Source organism: Peromyscus californicus, unplaced genomic scaffold, assembly GCF_007827085.1.
Source record: "Peromyscus californicus insignis strain IS unplaced genomic scaffold, ASM782708v3 Scaffold_4__1_contigs__length_199733344, whole genome shotgun sequence".
NCBI lineage: Eukaryota > Metazoa > Chordata > Mammalia > Rodentia > Cricetidae > Peromyscus > Peromyscus californicus.
In genome coordinates, this window is record NW_026294562.1 from 109,721,392 (window position 1) to 109,741,856 (window position 20,465).

The following is a 20,465-nucleotide window of genomic DNA, read 5'->3' on the forward strand; positions in this document are numbered from 1 at the left end:
CACCATTCTAGTGTGTTTGCTCATGTTTGTAATTCCAGCACTGGAATAGAAGACAGAGCAAGAGGATTATGAGTTCAAGACCAGTCTGCACTACATAGCTAGACCATACCTCTAAACAACCAAGCACAAACAGTAAGTTTACTACTCTTTTAAGTCAGGACAGCTTCATATACATGGCACTAGACAACTGATACAGCTATATACCTTTGTCCAGACTCTCCTACTTGACCTTCCTTCTAGGTCTCACTACCCTTACCCCTTAATTAATATACTACTGGGTCACAAGGTCCCTAGCATTCCTTTTCTCCTGTACGCTCCACCTACTCCACTAACCTTCACCCTCATCCAAAATGTATGAGGCTTCTCTCCTCTCCTCTCTCACTGCTATCCTTTACTTCCATTTTATATGGCATTATATATAGTTGAGTACAGCTGTTTTCAATTCTCAACTAGCATGCATAACATCCCTTATGCTTTCGACAACTTTTGTGAGCATAGAAATAGAAAAAAGTATATCAAAAACAGGTGTGGGTCCACTTTGCTAGTAGAGTATTGATTGTAGCAAGCTACAGAAGGTTAAAATGCAAGGTACAATAACTCGACTGTTTCCCAATGGTTTGGGGTCCTGTTCACTTCTCTAGTCACATGTGTTTGTAAGATACTAAACTAAAGAACAAAATTTGTCATTCAGCCCAACAATTACAACAAACCTCTCTGCCATTGACTTATAGCATATGTGCATTTTAAACTTATTTTCTACTCATCATAACATAAAAAACTCAGCTAACTGAATATAAAATTTTAAAAGCTCCTTTCAAAACAGCCTAAAATATGGCTATTCCCAAATTATTTTAGATGGTAATTCACGAAAGGATGGTATCACTCTATTGAATGAGATCAAAGACATTAGGTACTACACACGCATCTTAATGTAACATTTATTGTCATATTTTAATGTAATTTGGAAAACAATCAGTACATAAGGTCCTTGGTTAATATAATGCTAACTTTAAAAAACTGAGCTTTCTAAGAAAAATATTAGTAACAGGGTTTGTGGGAAATTACCCTAACTAGAAGGAAAAAGTATCCTGGTTCACTGAGTATACAGCCAGCCAAAGGCCGAGGCTGGGACTTCTTGTAAGAAGGAAGAAGCTAATGGGAAAGCCAAGGGTAACATGACCTTACAGAGCTCACTTATTCTTATCTACTGCTTATATGTTACTGAAAAATCCTTTTCATATGTTTGCATACTTATTTATTCCTCAGGCAGGAACAGTAATTTAGTGCCTAATTTACAGAATAGAATTACTGAGGTAAAGAAAATGCCCTGCACTGTGTGCAGCAACAGAGTAAGACGGACCTGGCTGAAGCCAGCCTGGATGACCGAACATAAACTAACAGGGGTTGTACATATTCCTTGATGGTAGAACCCTTACACTGGACATGTTTGGCCTGCTCAGGTCCCCAGAACCACAAGCAAGACAAAACAAAGAAAAAACAACTGACCGGGAGCTGGAGAGACACCTCAGCAGTTAAGAGCACTTCCTGCTATTGCGGAGGATCTGGGTTAGGTTCCCAGCACCCACACTGCGGCTCACAACCGTGTGTGACTGCAGTTCCAGGGGATGCAGCGCCCTCTCCTGAATTTCCCTGGCACCAGGCTCCCACAGGGTGCACAGACGTAGGCAGGCAAAACAGTTATATGCATAGAATAATTTTAAGCTTAAAAAAAGTGACAGCAATTAAAAAGGCATGACTTTAAAGGCCTTAGGGTAGGACTGAGAACAGGGCTTGGTGGGAATGTTTGCTCTGCACTCTGCCTTGGGTTTCATCCTTAGCACAAAAAGGAAAAAAGAAAGAAAATTTTTCATTTCGCCCAAATTATATATATGAAGGAAAGATAAAGTACAAATTATTGAGTTTTCAGGCAGTTCAAGTTAAAGTGATCTCACACTGTGTGAGTATAAATGTTCCAAACTTAAACAAATAACTACCCAGAAGAGTGCCCAAAGTCTTTAAGCTACTTACCTTGAATGTGTCCTCACCGAAGGGAAGGGACTCCCCATAGTAGCGGTGTTCAGCAAACACCAGCATAGCTTTCATGTCCTCAGCCACATCCCACATGAACCCCTGGGAAGAGTTCACAAATTCACAAGGAAAATTAGACCATGAAACATCGCATCAAACCTTTGCAAACCATATGAAATAGATACTAAACCAGACCAGGAAGAGCTCCAAAAAACTGTATAATTTATGTGTGTTCCACAGAAAAATCTACAATAGCTGTATCACACTGTACTAGAGAGGAAAAAAATAAGATCAAATTATTCATATACTAAGCACTTCATGTTTTCTTATCCTGAACCTCTGAACCTGAGTCAACACTATATGTCAGTCTTCAAACTCCATTGTGCTTACTATTCCAGGAAGGAGGTGAGATATCTAAGCTGCCCCCCCACAAAGACATACACAGACAACATAAAGTAATTAACAGACAAATAAGCATATTAAACTCCCCTGGGATCTTAATCTTATATATTAGAAAATTAGCTAACAGTAGTTGTTATTAATTCCTGCTTACAATGTGTCAGATACTGTTCTAACCACTGCATGTAGTAATTAACCTAATTAGCACAATAAACAAGAATCAGGCACTGTGGTTTTACAGACAAGGACACTGAGACCCAAGGCTCAGTGTTCACACAGGTGGCAGAGCCAAGACTGAATAAAGGCTGTAATGCAGAGCAGTCACCAAAGGCCACTAGACTCCCTTATTCCCCCCACACTGATGGCTTCTCACTAATCATCTGCCTCTTTCTCTTTGACTGGATGGTGACCTCTGAATCCTTCCTTTTTTTTTTTTTTTTTTTTTTTTGTTTGGTTTTTCGAGACAGGGTTTCTCTGTAGTTTTGCGCCTTTCCTGGAACTCACTTTGTAGACCAGGCTGGCCTCGAACTCACAGAGATCCTCCTGCCTCTGCCTCCCGAGTGCTGGGATTAAAGGCGTGCGCCACCACCGCCCGGCTCTGAATCCTTCCTAAGGAAGCATCCCAGGCAGACAGCATCAATTGATTAGACAGTTTAGTGTTGTAGAATATTATTTTAAGGTGTGTTGTTTTTGTTTATGTTGCATTTGTTTAACTCTGTGACACTGTGTTACTGTGCCTCTCTAAAACACCTGATGGTCTAATAAAGAGCTGAATGGCCAATATCAAGGCAGGAGAAAGGATAGGCAGGCCTGGAAGGCAGAGAGAATAAACAGAAGGAGAAATCTGGGAGGAAGAAGTAGCCAGAGAAGGAGCAAGAAAAGAAGGGGTCAGCCACCCAGCCAGCCACAGAATAACAGTGAAAGTAAGATTACAGAAATAAGAAAAGGAAAAAACCCAGAGCCAAAGATAAATGGGATAATTTAAGGTAAGAAAAGCTGGCTAGAAACAAGCCAAGCTAAGGCTGGGCATTTATAATTAAGAATAAGCCTCTGAATGGATGGAACTAGAAAGAATCATCCTGTATGAGGTAACCCAGACCCAGAAAGACAAACATAATATGTACTCACTCTTAAATGGATATTAGATGCAAAGCAAAGGATAACCAGGCTACAGTCCGCAACCCCAAAGAAGCTAGGTAAGAGGAGGACCCTAAGGACACACATAGAGGGCCCCAGGAAGGGAAAATAGTTAAGGTCTCCTGGGTAAACTGGAAGGGGTTAGTAGAAGGAAAGGGATGGGGATGGGAACAGAAGGGGCTGAGATGGTCGAGTGGAGGGAGGGACGGAGAGGGAGAGAGAGCAGTGAAAGAGATATCTTGGTAAAGGGAACCATTAAGGGGTTAGGGAGAGACCTGGTGCTAGGGAAGTCCCCAGGAATCCACAAGGATGGCACCAGTTAAGACTGCTAGTAGTAATGGAGAGGGTGTCTGAACTTACCTTCCCCTATAGTTAGATTAGTGACTACCCTAATTGTCATTACAGAGCCTACATCCAGTAACTGATGGAAATAGACGCAGTGATCCACAACCAAGCACTGGGCTGAGCTGCTGTTCGAATCTTAGATGGTCTTTTAATAAAAAAAAAAAGAGCCAGATATCAGGGTCAAAGCTGAAAAATCAGAGAAGCAGAACAACCAGCCACTAGCTTTTACCTCTACGAAATCCTCAGCCTCAACAGAGTGAGTTCCCGTTTCCTCACGCCTTATATACCTTTCTCTGCCCTGCCAAATTACTTCCTGGGATTAAAGGTGTGTGTACTTCCCAAGCAAAAGCATGAGATCTCAAGTGCTGGGATTAAAGGTGTGTACCACCACTTCCTGACATCTATGTCTAATCTAATGGCTAGCTTTGTCCTCTGATCCTCAGGCAAGTTTATTAGGGTACACAATATATCACCACACTGAGCTCCTAGACTTCACTTGAAGAGGGGGAGGAGGGATCACAGGAGCAAGCGAGGTCAAGATCATGATGCAGAAAACCACAGAGAGAGCTGACCAAGCTGATGGGAGCTCACGGACTCTGGCCGGTCAGCTGGGGAACATGCATGGGACAGAACTAGGCCCTCTGAATGTGGGTGACAGTTATGTGTCTAGATCTGTTTGGGAGCCTCTGGCAATGAGACCAGGACTTAACCTGGTGCATGAAATGGCTTTTTGGAACACATTCCCTAGGGTGGGACACCTTGCTCAGCCTTGACACAGAGGGGAGGGGCTTGGTCCTGCCTCAACTTAGTATGCCAGACTTTGTTGACTCCCCAAAGGAGCCCTTACAGTCTCTGAGGAGTGGAGGGGCGGGGGGAGAAGGGAGGGAGGGAAGAAGAAGTGAGATTATTATGTAAAATTAAAAGCTCTAAAAAAAAGTATATTAATTTTAAAAAAGGAAAAAACACATGAAAAAAAAGAATAAACCTCTGTGTATGATTTATTTGGGAGCTGGGTGGCGGGCCCCTCAAAAGAGCAAAAGAGCAAAAATAACCAACATCAGTTTAGCATGGATTAAAGCCATGGCATTCTTGATGAATGCTGTTTGTGTTTAACAAGTTACTATTCCCTAACAAGACATAGGAACCTCAAAATGGCTTTAGTTGTTTAGAGCAATCTCTAAGGAATTAAAAGAGCTACCTGTGGGGATAATGGACATGCTAGCCTGATACCTGTGCTTTTCAAGACCACACTTCTCTTTCACAGAGCTGCTCACTCCAGCCACATATCCCAGGTCCAGCCACACCCAGCTCAGCACATCCTCCTCTGCATGCCCCAGCCCAGCAGAGCTGTCCATCTCCCCTCAACACCAGAGTGCTGCAAAGAAGTCTTCTACCTGCTGCAACAGGAACTCACACACACATACACACACACACACACACACACACACACACACACACACACACACACACATCTTACACCACCAGACTGCAAGAGTCATAAGAGTAAGAACAGACCTCTGTGGAGCTGACCTCAGGCTCTGACAGGAAGCAGCTTAATAATGCAATTAGCGATTATTTGCTTACATCCATTTCAAGGGTAATTTTATCTTTCAAGAGAGGTCTATCTATGTCATGTATCGATAATCTGTACCAGCAAGCTCCTTAATCTTCTTTATTATTTGGTCTTTACAACTCTAGGAGTTAGGTATTCTTACTATAACCACTGAACAAAGGAGAGAGCTGACGCTGGAGATAAAGCTTGCTCAAGTGAAAGAGCAAACTGGCGGTCAGAACTGAAACATCATCAATCTGCTTGGTCTTCACTGCTTCTCAAAACATTGATGTTCAGAAGTGAATGTGAAGTTGAAATACGTGAGTGTGTAGGAAGATGCCAAGGATGGGGAGGCCTAGGATCTGCCCTTCTAGGATATGCTTCTGATTCTTAGCTAGGACTGTTCCTCTCCTACATATCTCTTCCTTTCCACCTGAGAACAAGGATACCCAGCAAGTGTTCAGCGGGGCTGAGAAGCCCAAGGAACACTGGGGTCTGATGACTGAACATCTCTCTGCTTGTATTAAAACATAGAGGAACTGGCCAGGAAAAGTTGCCTGTGGGTTTGGCACAGAAGAAGAGTTAAAGAAATGAGGAATGTGTGTGGTACAAACCTTTAATCCTAACACTCAGAAGGCAGAGGTAGAGGCAGGTAGATCTCTGGGTTCAAGGTCAGCATGGTCTATATAGCATGTTCTAGGACAGCCAAGGCTACTTAGAGAGACCCTTCCTCAGACAAAAGAAAACCAAAACAAAAGGGAAAGAGACAAGGCAGTACCATTTACACAAAATAGCCCCAGGAATCTGGACACCTGGTTCCCATGACATCATTTCTCAGGAGCTATTTTATTTTCAGTATATGTAAATTATTTTTTATCTTTTTTTTCTTCTGGTTGTTTGGCTTTCCAGCCTGTGTGTCACTATAGAAGCCAGACCAGGATAGACTCAAATTAACAGTCTTCTACCCAACCCTCCTGAGTGCTATGTAGAGTTGTGCACCCCCATGTCCTGGGGATTCAATTCTTGACAGCCTAAAGAAAAGAATCACAGATGACTAATGCAGTAACAGAATAATTAGATTCATGCCTTGCTGTCAACTCAGTTCAGTAAACATTTACCAAGATACCCTGAGTGTGGTGCCATGCCAGACTCTGACACCAGAGTTAGCATTATTCCCTACTTGACAGGAGTTCACAGACTAGCTTCTTGGTAGAAATTTGACATTTTCTAGTCACAGCACCGGCATAACGGAAAGGAGACTTTCTTAGTTCTATGTTCCTTCCAAGTTAAGTTTTGTTAATAGACATATTGTTAAAAAGTGATGGAAAATATAGTTAGTGAAGCAAGCTAATAGATTATACTATATTAATTCTTACAAATTAAAAACCAGTAGAACAAGAAACTAAATGAAAATGCAACTCCTTTACCTCTACCCTTCCAACTTGACAGTCAAACTTTTATAATTTTTTTATTTGCATTGGTTTTGTTTCAGTCTTACTTACTAATAGATATTTATTGAACATCTACTATATATACAATACAGTTCTTCACTTTAAAAATACAGTATTAAATAAACATACAAAAATTCCTACCCTTACATTTACCTTCTATAGGCCATAGTCAAACCAACTATACACAATAATGTTCTCATGCCTGCTGACCTTATAATTAAATTTTCCCCAAAAAGTGGTTTTGTCTATTTGTCTGTCTGTCTGTGTGGAGACAGGGCATCGTGTAGCTCAGTCTGGCCTTGAACTATATGGCAGTACAGGCTGGCTCTGAATTCCTAGCCAATGGCCCTGTCTCACTGACATTTTTCATTCACTGGTGAACTTTGCTATCTTTCTATTACTATTGAGTTCATTTTATTTTATTTTATTTTTTATTACACTTATTTACTTATTTGGAGGAGGGCATATGCCATATCACACCTAAGGACATCAAAGAAGAACCTACAGGAGTTGGTTTTCTCCTTCCATCATGTGGGTCTCAGGGATAAAGTCAGGCCATAAGCCTTTGCCAGTTGAACCATCTTGCTCACTCTTTTTATTTTTAAAGATCATTACAGTTAAAAACTGTAATTCTTGGTCATCTACACTGCTAAACATTTTCTCCCATTTATCACTATAAAAGATACTGTTTCACTCATGTGTACATACCGTATTATTGCAAAACCAGACAATGTCCCCTTCATTACCAGTGTAGAAAAGTATTGATCCACCATCTCTTTTCCAATGTTTATCAGCTTTGAGGTACCGCTGCTTAAAAGTTCTTGTGTCAGAAAATCCAAAGTGGTCAACCTATAATAAAGACAAAACAAGCAAGACATATTTCAAGGAAAAGTAATTGAAATTAACATTAAGATGACTCATTCTTCCATTGAAATCAACCTATACTACAAAAATGATCAAAAGAAAATTTAAAGTTCATTTGGTCTTATCAGTACTAATGTCATTTGAAATTACTTTGCTTATATACTAGGATAAAACAGTATTTGTTATGGTGGTCAAGATTTTCAGTTAAAAGAAAAGATATTACAAAATCAAGTAGTTAGTTAAAAACATAATAAAGTCAAAATTGAAAATTTTAATTTATTTTATCTGATTAATTTTAATGGAGAAATAAAAACTTCACATACTTATAGTGTTACAATATGATATTCTGAAATATGTATATATTGTAGAGTGGATAAATTGAACATTAAGTATCACCTACCATACTTACCTTTTTAGGGTGGTGGGGACATAATCAAATGTCTTAGTACTTTTCAAATAGTCAATCTATTCCATTAGTTTTCAAAATGCCTTACTATCTGAATTTTCATCATTCAAACTTTTAACATAAAAGTCAAAAACTAATTAGACCACTGAAAAGATCTATGAACTGTGTGATTCCAATACTAACAGACATTCTAAATGTTGAGATTTCGATGTCTAACACGACTTCTAAGAAAAAGAACCAATAAAGGAACTAAGGCTTGTTATCAAAGTGACTGACTGACATTTGGAACAAAGAAATTACAAGATAGGCCTATGCATCCTGCTGCACAAAAAAGCAAAGGCATGCTTAAAAACAACAGAGTTGCATTAATGGATGAAGGAGCCAAAGACAAAGAACTATTTATTATTAGCTCACATTTTAATAAGCTTAGCATAAAACAAATTGACCACAAAAAGAATAAAAACTGTAATTGATTGAAACATTCAATTCATGAAAATCACTAGAATATGTATTGGGTGGTTTTGTGTGTCAACTTGACACAAGCTGGAGTCATCAGAGGAAGGAGCCTCAGTGGAGGAAATGCCTGCTTGAGATCCAGCTGAAAGGCATTTTCTTGTTAACTAAAAGTCAGTTAATGCAGAAAGATGACGTAGAGACATGATAGTTCTGCAAAGTTACTGATTCAGGCAAGAGTTATTAATGGCATTTTAAAAGACAACAGAAAACTAATTTTCATATGAGGTTAACAATGATGTTGCAAACAACACTCTTGTCACTGGGACTATCCTCACCTTAATCTAAAGATTAATATTGACATCACGAATGGTCAGGCAGGCATTTTACAGGGCAATGGATGGCCGGAGGATTGCTTTAGATTAAGTGAGTTTGAAGGAACATAATTACCAGAGAAAATGCCATCCAGGATTGGATCCTAGTTTGAACAAATAAGATGCAAGTGATAAACTGGAGTGATTGTGTTGATCTTAATATGAACAAGGAATTAAATGATACTAAATACTTGACAGAAGTCACCACATTATTCTGGATGCATAAGAAAATGTTTTTATTTTTTACAGCTGTACCCTGAAAGATTTGAGAGATAGAATGTAACACTATTATCTTGGAGTTACTCTAGCACAAATAAGCGAAGTGAAAGAAATAACGCTGAAAGAAATAACATACTTAGGGTACTTGGACTTTGCAAGATAGCTAAACCATGTCAAAAATAAAAAAGACAATAAACATTTTGAAACTTTGGATATATTTTTAAAGTTTTATTTTTTTACCTTTTGAAATTGTGAGCTACCACTGAAATATAACTATCAAGTCTCTTAAGATGATAACATTCACATACAACTACAAGAAAAAGCTATACCGGAGCCTTTAGGATGATGGAGGCTAAATATCTCCATGATTTGAAGGGACGGTATTAATGATGCCAGGCCTGGTCTGAAGCACACTAATCCTAAGAGGGGAATACTGAAGATGGGCAAGAGATAATGAATTACAAGAACTATTCTTACAGTGTCAACAGCTTTTTTTTTTTTTTGAGGGTTTCCATAAGTATTAAACCAGAAATACACCATGAAATGTCCTTTGAATTCCCAGCATCTTACACACACACACACACACACACACACACACACACACACACACACACACACACACACACACACACACACACACACACACACACACACACCGGGACAGTGCGCCCTCTGCTGTCCAGACTGAGATCCACATGTCACTTTCCAAGGCTTGCAGTGGAGACTTGAGAAATCACAGCATGAAAAACCCACAGAAGCAATCTGACCAGCACTGCTCTAAGCAAGCTGAGCTCAAAGGGCTCAAAAGCCTCGGCCAGGGTCAACAGAGATGGAACTTCGAATCATTTCTACAACTTTCCTTAGGGACATAACAAAAGTAGGTTATATGCCGTGAAAGCCTCGCAGGCATGACCTGGAAGGGGAAGCACATTTCAGGTCACACGCAGCAGTTCTTTCTAAAATACAATAAAAAAGAAAAATTCAGAAGATGCTGCCTGCTTCTTCTGTGGCAAGGATCTGAGAGCAGGGAGGGCAAGAGGGAACAAGGTCATCCTCTAAATAAAATCTACCATAGCAAAGATACGTTTACATTTTTAACTGCCCGAGAATAAAGCATACATCCAGAAATAATATTATATCTATTAAGCATAGTTGGGTGACAATTTGGGAGCAGTAAGGATAGAAAAAACACAGCTATCATGCTATCAATCACCTGGCCATCTCCATCAACTGTGGACATTAATGTCTTATCATAGGATGATGACCCTCAGAGAGGTCACATAATTTCTTAAATAACACAATTCTTTTTCCATGCTTTGACAAACACTGCTTCCTAAACTCTTTGTGTTTTTTTCATAACATACAGTTAATTATAGATAGAACTGACAACAGGCTTCACCCCTCACCAGGAGCCACTCAAAAATCTTCCTCTAAAATCTGTGGACACAACCATAAGCCATTTACTAAGTTACAGTCCAAAAATACATGGAATGTTGGTTCTTTTGCTGACCTTGATGATAATCATTACTGCAGTGCTATGTTTAACTCAATTAGGTCAACTGATTTAAAAAAGAAAACCACACTCTTTCTCAACAGCATTTCATTTTAGGAACTCGCTATATGGTGGTCTTACTTAGGCACTCAGATACATAATAATAGCTAGCAGAAATTTTATTAAAGATATAAAAGGTATCCTCAGAGATAAACATGACAAAAAAGAAAGACTGAGTCAATACACCTTGAGGGAGAGCTCTCTTCTGTGCAACCCTAACCCAGATAAAGAAATGAACACCTCCTCTCCCCACTTAGATGTGTGTGTTGTGGGTGAGTTCAGAGACTGTGGCATTGCATTCTGTTAGCTTCTCAAATGGGGTGTGACAATGCTCCCAAGCACATTTGATTCCTGAAGGGAAGGACAACTCCAAGTAGAAAGGGCACAAGACCTCAAAGAAGGACCCAAAACTGAGAATGAACAAGGAATACAGGCAGGCCCCGTAACTGTCGCTAGAGAAGTCTGTGTATCTCGAGTCAGTCCTAAACTGCAAGCTCTGGCATTCTCAGAGCTAAAATAAGAATGGAGAGCAATGCCATGTCTTATGAATGAAGTGTTGTTGGGTATGACTCTCTGTTTATTCCCACTTTACTGTGTCAAAGCTATTGAAAACCTGCCTAAACACTCTACGTTTATTTGTCTCTACAATAGGAAGACAGGAAGCACTGGAGACTGAATGTAACTGAAAGAGTTCTAAGGGCAACAGCTTTCCTGGACGGGAATGTGACAGCAGAGAAACGATGACAAGAGAGGGTGAATCTGACAACCAGGAATTCTTCTTCCCTCTGCCTCACTGCTAATCCCCGAGCTTTTGCTTCCACCCTTTATTTTGGTGTTGGAGTTAAACTTAAGACTTTATGTATGCTTAGTACACACTACAAATATATATCCTAGAGTCCACAAGGATGCATGGTGGGCCTTTCCTCAGCTATTCTTCAAATGAAACACCTTTCTATGCAACAGCCTATTCTCAAAAAAATAAAAAAAAATTGAGATTTATCTTATGGGTCTGAGTATTTGTCTGAATGTATGTCTGTATACCATGTGAGTGCAGTGTCCAGGGATGCCAGAAGGCATCAGACCCCCAGAACTGGACTTTAAGATCATGGAGTTGTAAGTAACCATGTTTGGCTGAGATTTGAACCCTGGTCCTCTAGAAGAGCAGTCAGTGCTCTTAACCACTGAACCACCTCTCCAACGCCATGATACCTATTCTTGGCATGCTTTTTTCTATAATAAACAAGAAAGACACAGCAGGCCCTTCCTTCTGTACTATTTTTTATAATATCTTCTTCTTTTTTTTTTTTTTTTTTTTGGTTTTTCGAGACAGGGTTTCTCTGTGTAGCTTTGCGCCTTTCCTGGAACTCGCTTTGGAGACCAGGCTGGCCTCGAACTCACAGAGATCCGCCTGGCTCTGCCTCCCGAGTGCTGGGATTAAAGGCGTGCACCACCACCACCCGGCTATATCTTCTTCTTATAACATAAAAATGAAATATTATGGGAAGACAAAAATGGCAAGTAAAAGAAAAACAAAAATAGTGATCCATCATAGAAGTAGTCCTTAAAAAAAAAAAGAGTAAGAGTCAGCTTCTTGTAGTAAACTGTCAGCTTGAAAGGCAGGAGAAGTAGAGTTTTTTGCGTCCCCACCATTTTGGCAATTTAGAATGGCAATAGCTACCACAATACCTTCATACAAGATAACACTTTATAAATAATAGCATGTGATTCTAAAGCAATGGCTCATCATGTTTCTAAGAATGAGGTTCCTTTGCTAACAGTAAAATTTTGTCTAATAAAAATTAAACTATGAACTTTCCTTTTATTTGATGAGGCCATTTTTTATTTTAATGTTTTTACTTTTGTATGTGTGAGAAAGACAAGTCTTGCTACATAGCCTGGGCTAGTCTCAAACTCATGGTCTCCTGTTTTTGCTTCTTGCCTGATGGGATTATAAGTATATGCTACCACATTCAGCTTAAGTTTTTCACAGATGTGTTATATTCTGGAATCCAATATCTGAGCAAATATGAGAAGTATTTATAAATTTAATAGTGATATAAATAGCATCTAATACTACTGAGGAAAATGTATTTTCCTGTTTGGTAGGACAATAGATTCAATCACTCTCCAATAACTCTGAAGTGCCCGGGAACTTACTTCCCTTTGACAAGAAGCCCAAGAGGGGCAATAATTTTCTAAGTTGCCAAAATGTTATGGAAGCTAAATACTTTATGCTCTACTGCTAAGACAAGTGGAGAATTCCTACCCTTCAAATATCTCAAGTATTCCTGTGTGTGTGTGTGTGTGTGTGTGTGTGTGTGTGTGTGTGTGTGTGTGTGACTACACAATGAGTAATAGTTTCATTCAAAGATTCTGGCATCACTTGTTGGCTAAATAGTGCTAGAAGAGCATAGCATGATTGATAACTCACAGGGCCTAAGGAAGCTTAGTACCACTACAGCTCTCAGATTAAAATATCACTATACTAATCAAACACATAGTAAAGTAGGAGAGCCCACTAACTTTAAATTAGATCATACACGCAGGACAGATGGAAACTTAGACCTCAAGGCCAAGCTCTTGGGTAAAGATCTACATCCTATAGAGATGCCAATTCTTTCCATCTTTCCCACTTTTTTCCTCCTTTTCTCTCTCTCCTCTCTCTCTCTCTCTCTCTCTCTCTCTCTCTCTCTCTCTCTCTCTCTCATCTATTTAAGGATGAAGACCAAACTGAGCAAAAGCTTGAGAACCTCTTGCCCCAGGCTCCTGAGTGCTGGGATTACAGACATGTACCACCATACCCAAATTTTTCTTATCTTTCTTAAATACATATTCATATCACTGAAATCTGGCAATTGCTCCCCTTTTAATTTTGCTTCTCATGTTCATTTGCTCCATGGCTTACACTAGCCTGCTACTCACTATGTAGCCAGGCTGGCCTTGAGCTCGGCAATCCTCCTCAGTGTTGGGGTTACAAGGTGTGCCACCACAGCTAGCTCCACTTCCCTCCTTTTTAATGTCAGGAGTCAAAATGTATGTTGGAAGTCAGGATAGTGGTTAACATTGAAAGGGGCAAGTGACTCAAAAGAGAATTAAGGAATTCCACGTTAGAATGAGACATGCTTCTGTAGTAAATAAAATTAACTCATAAATAGATTTTAAAACATTCAAAATTGAGGACGGGAGAGATGGCTGAGTGGTTAGGACTATTTGTTACTCTTACAAAGTACCCAGGTTCAATTCCCAGCACCTACATAGTGGCTCACAACCCTCCATAACTCTATTCCAGCATATGTGGCACAATCTTCAGACCTCCAAGTACACCAGGCACACATGGTGCCCATATATCCATTCAGGCAATACGCTCATACACATAAAATAAATCGTTAAAATTCTTCAAAATTTCACCAAATCATACAGTATTACATCTTCCTTTCATGTAAAATATTTATTTTAGGAAATGGTGCAGTCAATACTCACTAAACAAAGACTTGAAGGAAAGAACTTGGTAAGACCCTATTGAGAACGTGGCAAATGTGATGAAGGTGCTAACAAGCACACCATAACAAGGCTGAGTTCTGTGTACAGGATGCTAGAGAATTCAGAAGGAGAGAAGCTATCCCACCCATGGAATGATAGAAAGCAGCCTGTAGGGGAGTAACATGCATGCCGAACTTGAAGCCTAACCAGAATGTTCTCAGATACAGATGAGCAGCTCAAGCAAACAGAACAACATGTGCAAACCTGTGAACTGTACAGAGCAAGCTTCGAGGAAAAAGCTGTTAATGTAAGAAGGATATGGTTTTATGAGGGGAAGAGGTAGGAAGTGACATTAGATTCTTCAAGCTGCTATCAGATTTAGATGGAAATCTTCCAACAAAGAGAAACGTAGCGGAAATCTGAGAGTGTCTCTTAAACTAGTGGTGAGTGGAATAGGATCACTGGAACAGAACTTGAGACAGGGACTTTTCTTTGTCCCTTGTCAAGTCATCAGTGATTAGAATAGCACCTGGAATATAGTAGGTCCATGGATACACAGGGAATACATTAATACATTGTGTACCTTCATTCAGCAACTGATGTAGAAAGAGTCAACCCTAGGTCCATGGATAAACACTTTCTTATATAAGCTGCCTTGGTGTCTTTTTACAGCAATAGAAAAGTAACTAAGATAGCCTCCAACAAGGAACTAATCCTACTCACATCTTAAATTTGGACTTGTAACCTCCAGAAACGAGAGGCTGTTTTCACCTCGAAGCTTATAGTTCTTTGTTCCAAAAGCCAGTACTGAAGGTCTTTCCAGGGGGATGGCATTGGAAATGAAGTCTAAAGGAGGCAGCCAAGGAAATAACTTGAAAAGAAGGGAGGGAAATGTAAGGGCCAGATTACATGTAAACCAGAAGAATGGTACAGAATGATTCTTAGAACTGAATGGGCTACTACACAGAGTTTTGTTTAATTTGAAGGTAATGGAACTCCACTAAGAGCTTTAGGATTTAGTTCCGTTTGCTTTTTAAAAACAAATCTATCTTGGCTGTGCTGTGGTGTACGGGATATTAGGTCCTTGAGCTCACAAATAAGCACTAAGGAAACCAAGAATGTTAACACTCAGGGTTGTTGTCTCTTCAATGGAAGGGTTATGTTCCTGTTTTCCACCCAGAGGCCTGGGAATGGATGTAGTTAATACCCTGATGTCTTGTGCTATCTGTAGGGCCAGGCCACAGCCAAATCCTCCAGGCTATTAAGTTTAACCCAGACTCTCCCTTCCTTCATTTTGAACACTTGTTTCTCAGTCAATAGAATCCATCATTAAGGAAAGTGTCACATGTACTTTGTAGCATGGTGACCTCTGTAATCACCTTGACCACATTAGATTCTCCCCTAGGCCCTTAAGCTATAGAACCCATCTTTATGCAAGAGGTCTGTGGTGATATTTTAATCGTGCTGAAATGTGATTTTATTTGTATGTTTATAAATAAAGTTTGCCTAGAGATCAGAGGTCATAGCAAGCCAGGGACAGCAGTCAGGCGGTGGTAGCCCACGCCCTTAATCCAATCACATAGCAGGCAGAGTCTCTGTGTGGTCAAGGACACAGCCAAGCGTGGTGACATGAACCTTTAATCCCAGTACCAACCATAGAGACCTGGAGGTCTGTATAGACAGGCAGTGACAAGGAAGTCATGTGGCTGGGCTCACAGCCAATAAGAAAGCAGAACAGGAAAGCAATAAAAACACAAGTCAGACATTAGAAGGTCTCTCTGGGGGGAAGCTACTGCTGGTGGTAAGCCAAAGCTAGGTGGCTCTTGCTCTGATCTCTTTGGTTTTAACTCTGTATTTGGCTCTGTGTTTCTTATTTAATAAGACTGTTTAGAAATTCGTCTACAGAGGTCACATGTATTTTGCAAAACACTTTCAATTTAGTTATGCCTTAAACTTTACTGTGCACACAGGATTGAGATAATTGGTACCAAGAAACTTTTTTCAAACTTACAATTTTGTACTTAAATGCCTAAAATAAACTGTCCAGTGTCAGACTCTAGAATTCTGAAAAACATCAGCCTCTGAGTCATGTTGAACCAGATTTCCTTCTTGCCTCATGAAATTGTCACTCTGCTGGCCCTGGTGTTTGCGGAGACCCCCATACTGTAGATGACCTGGAAGAGACTTTTAAATAAAGGGAGATGAATAAAGAGAACACTACAGAAAGTTCCCAGTGGAAGATGATTGTAGAAATAATAAACTTCAATTGCTACAATAGAAATATTAATTTTCCATTTTCATAAAACATCCTAGAATGAGCACAAGGACCCCTCTGAGGAAAAGGATGCGGTACATGTATCTACAGTGTCTTTTCAGTAGCAATCAACAAAGAGAACATCTCCTAGACAGCAGCTGCTACCATATCACTCATTCCTAGATGACTGTGCAGAGCCCTGACTGTGGTCATCTAAACACTAAGGGCCCTGCCGCAGTACTTAGTCAGAGCCACAAGGCTGGCATGCCCCATCCCTAGTATTGGATAAAGCAAACAGAGCATATTCTATTTGCATTCTTTTCCACCAAAACTCTTGGAGGCTATTGATAGAAATCGAGGGGCTAAATTGTTCTTAGACTTTTTGGTTCCTGTTCTATGCTGATGAAACACTGGACACCACGGGCCACAGTCTTCACTTGGTTATTTCTGAAGAATTAAGAAACTACCTTTCGGCCGGGCAGTGGTGGCGCACGCCTTTAATCCCAGCACTCGGGAGGCAGAGCCAGGCGGATCTCTGTGAGTTCGAGGCCAGCCTGGGCTACCAAGTGAGTTCCAGGAAAGGCGCAAAGCTACACAGAGAAACCCTGTCTCGAAAAACCAAAAAAAAAAAAAAAAAAGAAACTACCTTTCAGGCCAGTGAGATAGTTCAGCAGGTAAAGACAGCTGCTATCAATGCTGATCACATCCTTGAAGATGATTCCGTCTCCAGAACCCACATGGTAAAAAGAAAGAACTGATTCCAAAAGGTCTCCTCTAACCCCTGGACACACACAAACACATACATATACAGATATACTCACACACAAACCAAATTCACAAAATTAACGAATAAAAATATAAAAAATAGTTTAAATTAAACCGCTTTTCTATAGTGCTACCGTACTTTCATAAACATCAGCAATGTAAAATGACACACCTTTGCCAGTATTTGTGTTTTCTTAGTGAGAGCCATTCTGAGATGCAGTCTTCACGTTATTTTGATCTGCATTTCCATAATGACTAAGGAAGTTGAACACATTTTCATGTATTTATTGGTCATTCATGTTTCTTCTTTTAAGAACTGTGGATCTAGTCATAATAGTTAAAGTATGGAATGGGCCAAGATGCCCAAGACAGAAATAATGAAAATGTAGTGCATATATACATGAAATTTTATTCATCCATGAAAAATGGAATTGCTATTATTTGGGGAATGAATGACAGGGATCATTTGGTTGCCAATAGTTCTCAACCTGTGGATCACGACCCCTATGGGAGTCAACTGACCCTTTCACAGGGGTTGCCTAAGACCTTCAGAAATATCTGGTATTTATATTATGATTCATAACAATAGCAAAATTACAGTTATGAAACAGCAATCAAAATCATTTTATGGTTGGGGGTCACCACAAAATGAGGAACTGTATTAAAGGGTAACAGCATTAGGAAAGTTGAGAACCACTCGGTTAAGTGAAATACATCAGACTCAGATAAATGTTACTTGTTTTCTGTCATAAGCACAACCTAGTTTTCATTCATACATATAATGAAAGAGGGATTTTTTGGGTGGAAGGGAGGATTTAAAGAGAATGGAGAATAAGAGAAGGTGATTTGGACAAAAACAAAGACAAATACTGCCTGTTTGTTCTTGAATGCAGACTCTAGACTCAAATATCTACAGAGATAGGTGAAAAAAAGGAAACTGTATGGGGCAGGAAGGGGACCAGTACAGTGATGTACTTTATTTTAGTATGGTAACTAACAAAATGAAGACGGGGACTATGGAGCAAGCACAGTGCTTCCCAGAAAGTTGCTCTACCACTGACCTTTATCCTCAACCAAGAAACTGCTGCGTTACAGAAAGAACATGCAAGAACAATACTATGTCATGATGTTAAAATATGAATCACCCTCGCCCGGGGAGAATCCTCTGCAAATCACACTTGTGACAAACACTAATTTAGAAAACATGCAATACTATCCTTGTAGATGATGTACTTGTTTTAGTACTTGTTGTACTAAAACCCATTATTTATCACACTGAAAAATGCATGGTTTTTAAAGGACACAGGGGGAAAATGAACTTTACAAAGTCCCCACATGAACAGTATCCGCCAAAGGAAGCAACTAAAGAAAGCAATTGTTAAGTTCTTTTCCTCCCGGGGAACTCCAACATCAAATTTTCAATACTGATTCACTATAAAATGACCTCCAGGGACTTCTTATCATCATCTTAAAAATACACTCTACAGACCACTCATTGTTTGGAGCACTGTAAAAAAGATAAAGGAAGGGGAAAGGACATCCTCAGCTAAACCAAAACTTGGAACAATAACAGCAAGTTCAAAAGGGACCCTGGGGCTTCCTTTGATTACTTTCAGGTGCTCTGGCACTCTATCAACATCTTTGATGACAACTGCCCAGAGTTAATAGGATGTACAAACACATGGCCGTCACTGGCTAAACACACTGACAGGACAAGCATTTGTTGAGTCACCGCCATGGGGCAATTAGCAGAAAAGTAAGGGTGAACAGGATGCACATGGTCTTGTGGTCACAGCACTTAGTGCCTGGTGGCAGATCACAGGAAAGGTGAGCACGCAATCAAGTATACAAGTTTTATTCTGACGGAGCATCACAGAGGTCAGTCAAAGGAGGGATGGATAGCCTAGCACTAAAGCCCTGGGTTTGAGTCTCAGCACCCTAATAAAACAAAGCAAGCGTGTCTTATAACTATGCTATTACAAACTCCAAGATAGAAAAAACAAAACCTGACTAAAGTACAATAATTAGTCTGCCATTTATACTTAGTAAAGGCATCCCCTCCCTTGAAAACTACAGTGCTGGCAATTCACAATGGGAAGGGAATCACCACCATCTGCAAGTAGGATTTTCCTACCATTTCTCAGACCTCATGGATGGAGCTCATCATTTTGGAATGACCACTTTTACTCATCCTCAAAATAGATGAGATCCTGCTTTCCTCTTGTCAAGTGCAAGTCAAAAAACCTCAACAAGCCCTGCAGGTAAATAAGCACATGATGGAGACTGGGGGAGAGCAAGAAAAAAATAAATCAAAAGCCTGAGGAAAGCTAGAGGGTGGAAATGTGTATCATAACCACCCACTCTTGTTAAAAACAAAAGGAATGCATCGTCAAGGAAGAAAATCTGTCAACTATTAAAGAAGAAAGGCACCTAGGAAAAAGTTGATACACACCTGAGAAGGGTGTGGGGGTTCAAAGAGAGTCTTGCCATTAAGTGTGTTGCCAATAGCCACACATAGGATTTTCATACAGTATACATTGCATATGTATCACAGTCACTTCTGTTACCTCTCCTGTCCCATGCTCACTCCCATATACCCCCTCCTATTTCCAATTAGTACCCCTTCTACTGTCACACCACATCTCTGGAGAAGGGCATGCACATGCCACAGCTCATGTATGGTAGTCTAAGGACAGCTCTGGGTGGTAACCCTCACATTCCATCTTGAGACAGGATCTCTTTGCTGTTCAATATTATGTAGACGTGGCTAGCTGGTCCATGAGACTGCAGGGTTTTCCTGTCTCCACCTCCTATCCTGTCATAGAAGTCCTGGGACTACAGAGACACTACCATACCTGTGTGAGCTTAGGGGATTCAAACCAAAGTTTTCGTGTTTGTGTGACAAGTGCTTTACCCATTCTTTGTAATGACCCACTATTTTTCACTAGGGCTGCTTATACAAACATGGGCACCTTCCCAGCAACTACATCACTAAAGGAAATGTTTCTCCCTCCTCTAGAAGCCATTACTACTTAGGAATACTCAGAGAGGGTGACGCTTCATGAGGTAGCACATGGACCCCATCTTGTGCAGGTAATTATAGTTTCTGTGAGTTCAGAAGTCCAACTGCTATGCCATGCCCAACTCCAATCCTTCCTCAGGCTTACATTCTCCCCCCACCCCCTT

General features: G+C 40.1%; 1 protein-coding gene and 1 long non-coding RNA gene across 4 annotated transcripts in view; one reads left to right on the top strand and one right to left on the bottom strand.

Annotated features, from left to right (window-relative positions):
- Nucleotides 1-11,779, top strand: part of LOC128095243 (uncharacterized) — a 103,702-nt gene extending 91,923 nt beyond the window's left edge. The window contains exon 3 of the long non-coding RNA XR_008213195.1: nt 11,432-11,779. This is a non-coding gene — a long non-coding RNA (uncharacterized LOC128095243). The remainder of the gene's footprint in view (nt 1-11,431) is intronic.
- LOC128095239 (lysosomal Pro-X carboxypeptidase-like) overlaps nt 1-20,465 on the bottom strand; it is a 53,097-nt gene that overhangs the window by 18,207 nt on the left and 14,425 nt on the right. The window contains exons 1-5 of one of the 3 annotated variants that reach the window (XM_052714059.1): nt 17,452-17,525; nt 17,161-17,295; nt 16,272-16,444; nt 7,621-7,761; nt 2,029-2,130 (exon numbers count right to left, since the gene is read on the bottom strand). In XM_052714059.1, coding sequence (XP_052570019.1) covers nt 2,029-2,124 — 96 coding nt within the window. In that variant the 5' untranslated portion in view covers nt 2,125-2,130; nt 7,621-7,761; nt 16,272-16,444; nt 17,161-17,295; nt 17,452-17,525. Of the gene's footprint in view, nt 1-2,028; nt 2,131-7,620; nt 7,762-16,271; nt 16,445-17,160; nt 17,296-17,451; nt 17,526-20,465 lie in introns of those variants that run through there. The other 2 variants (XM_052714060.1, XM_052714058.1) reach the window with 2 other exon arrangements.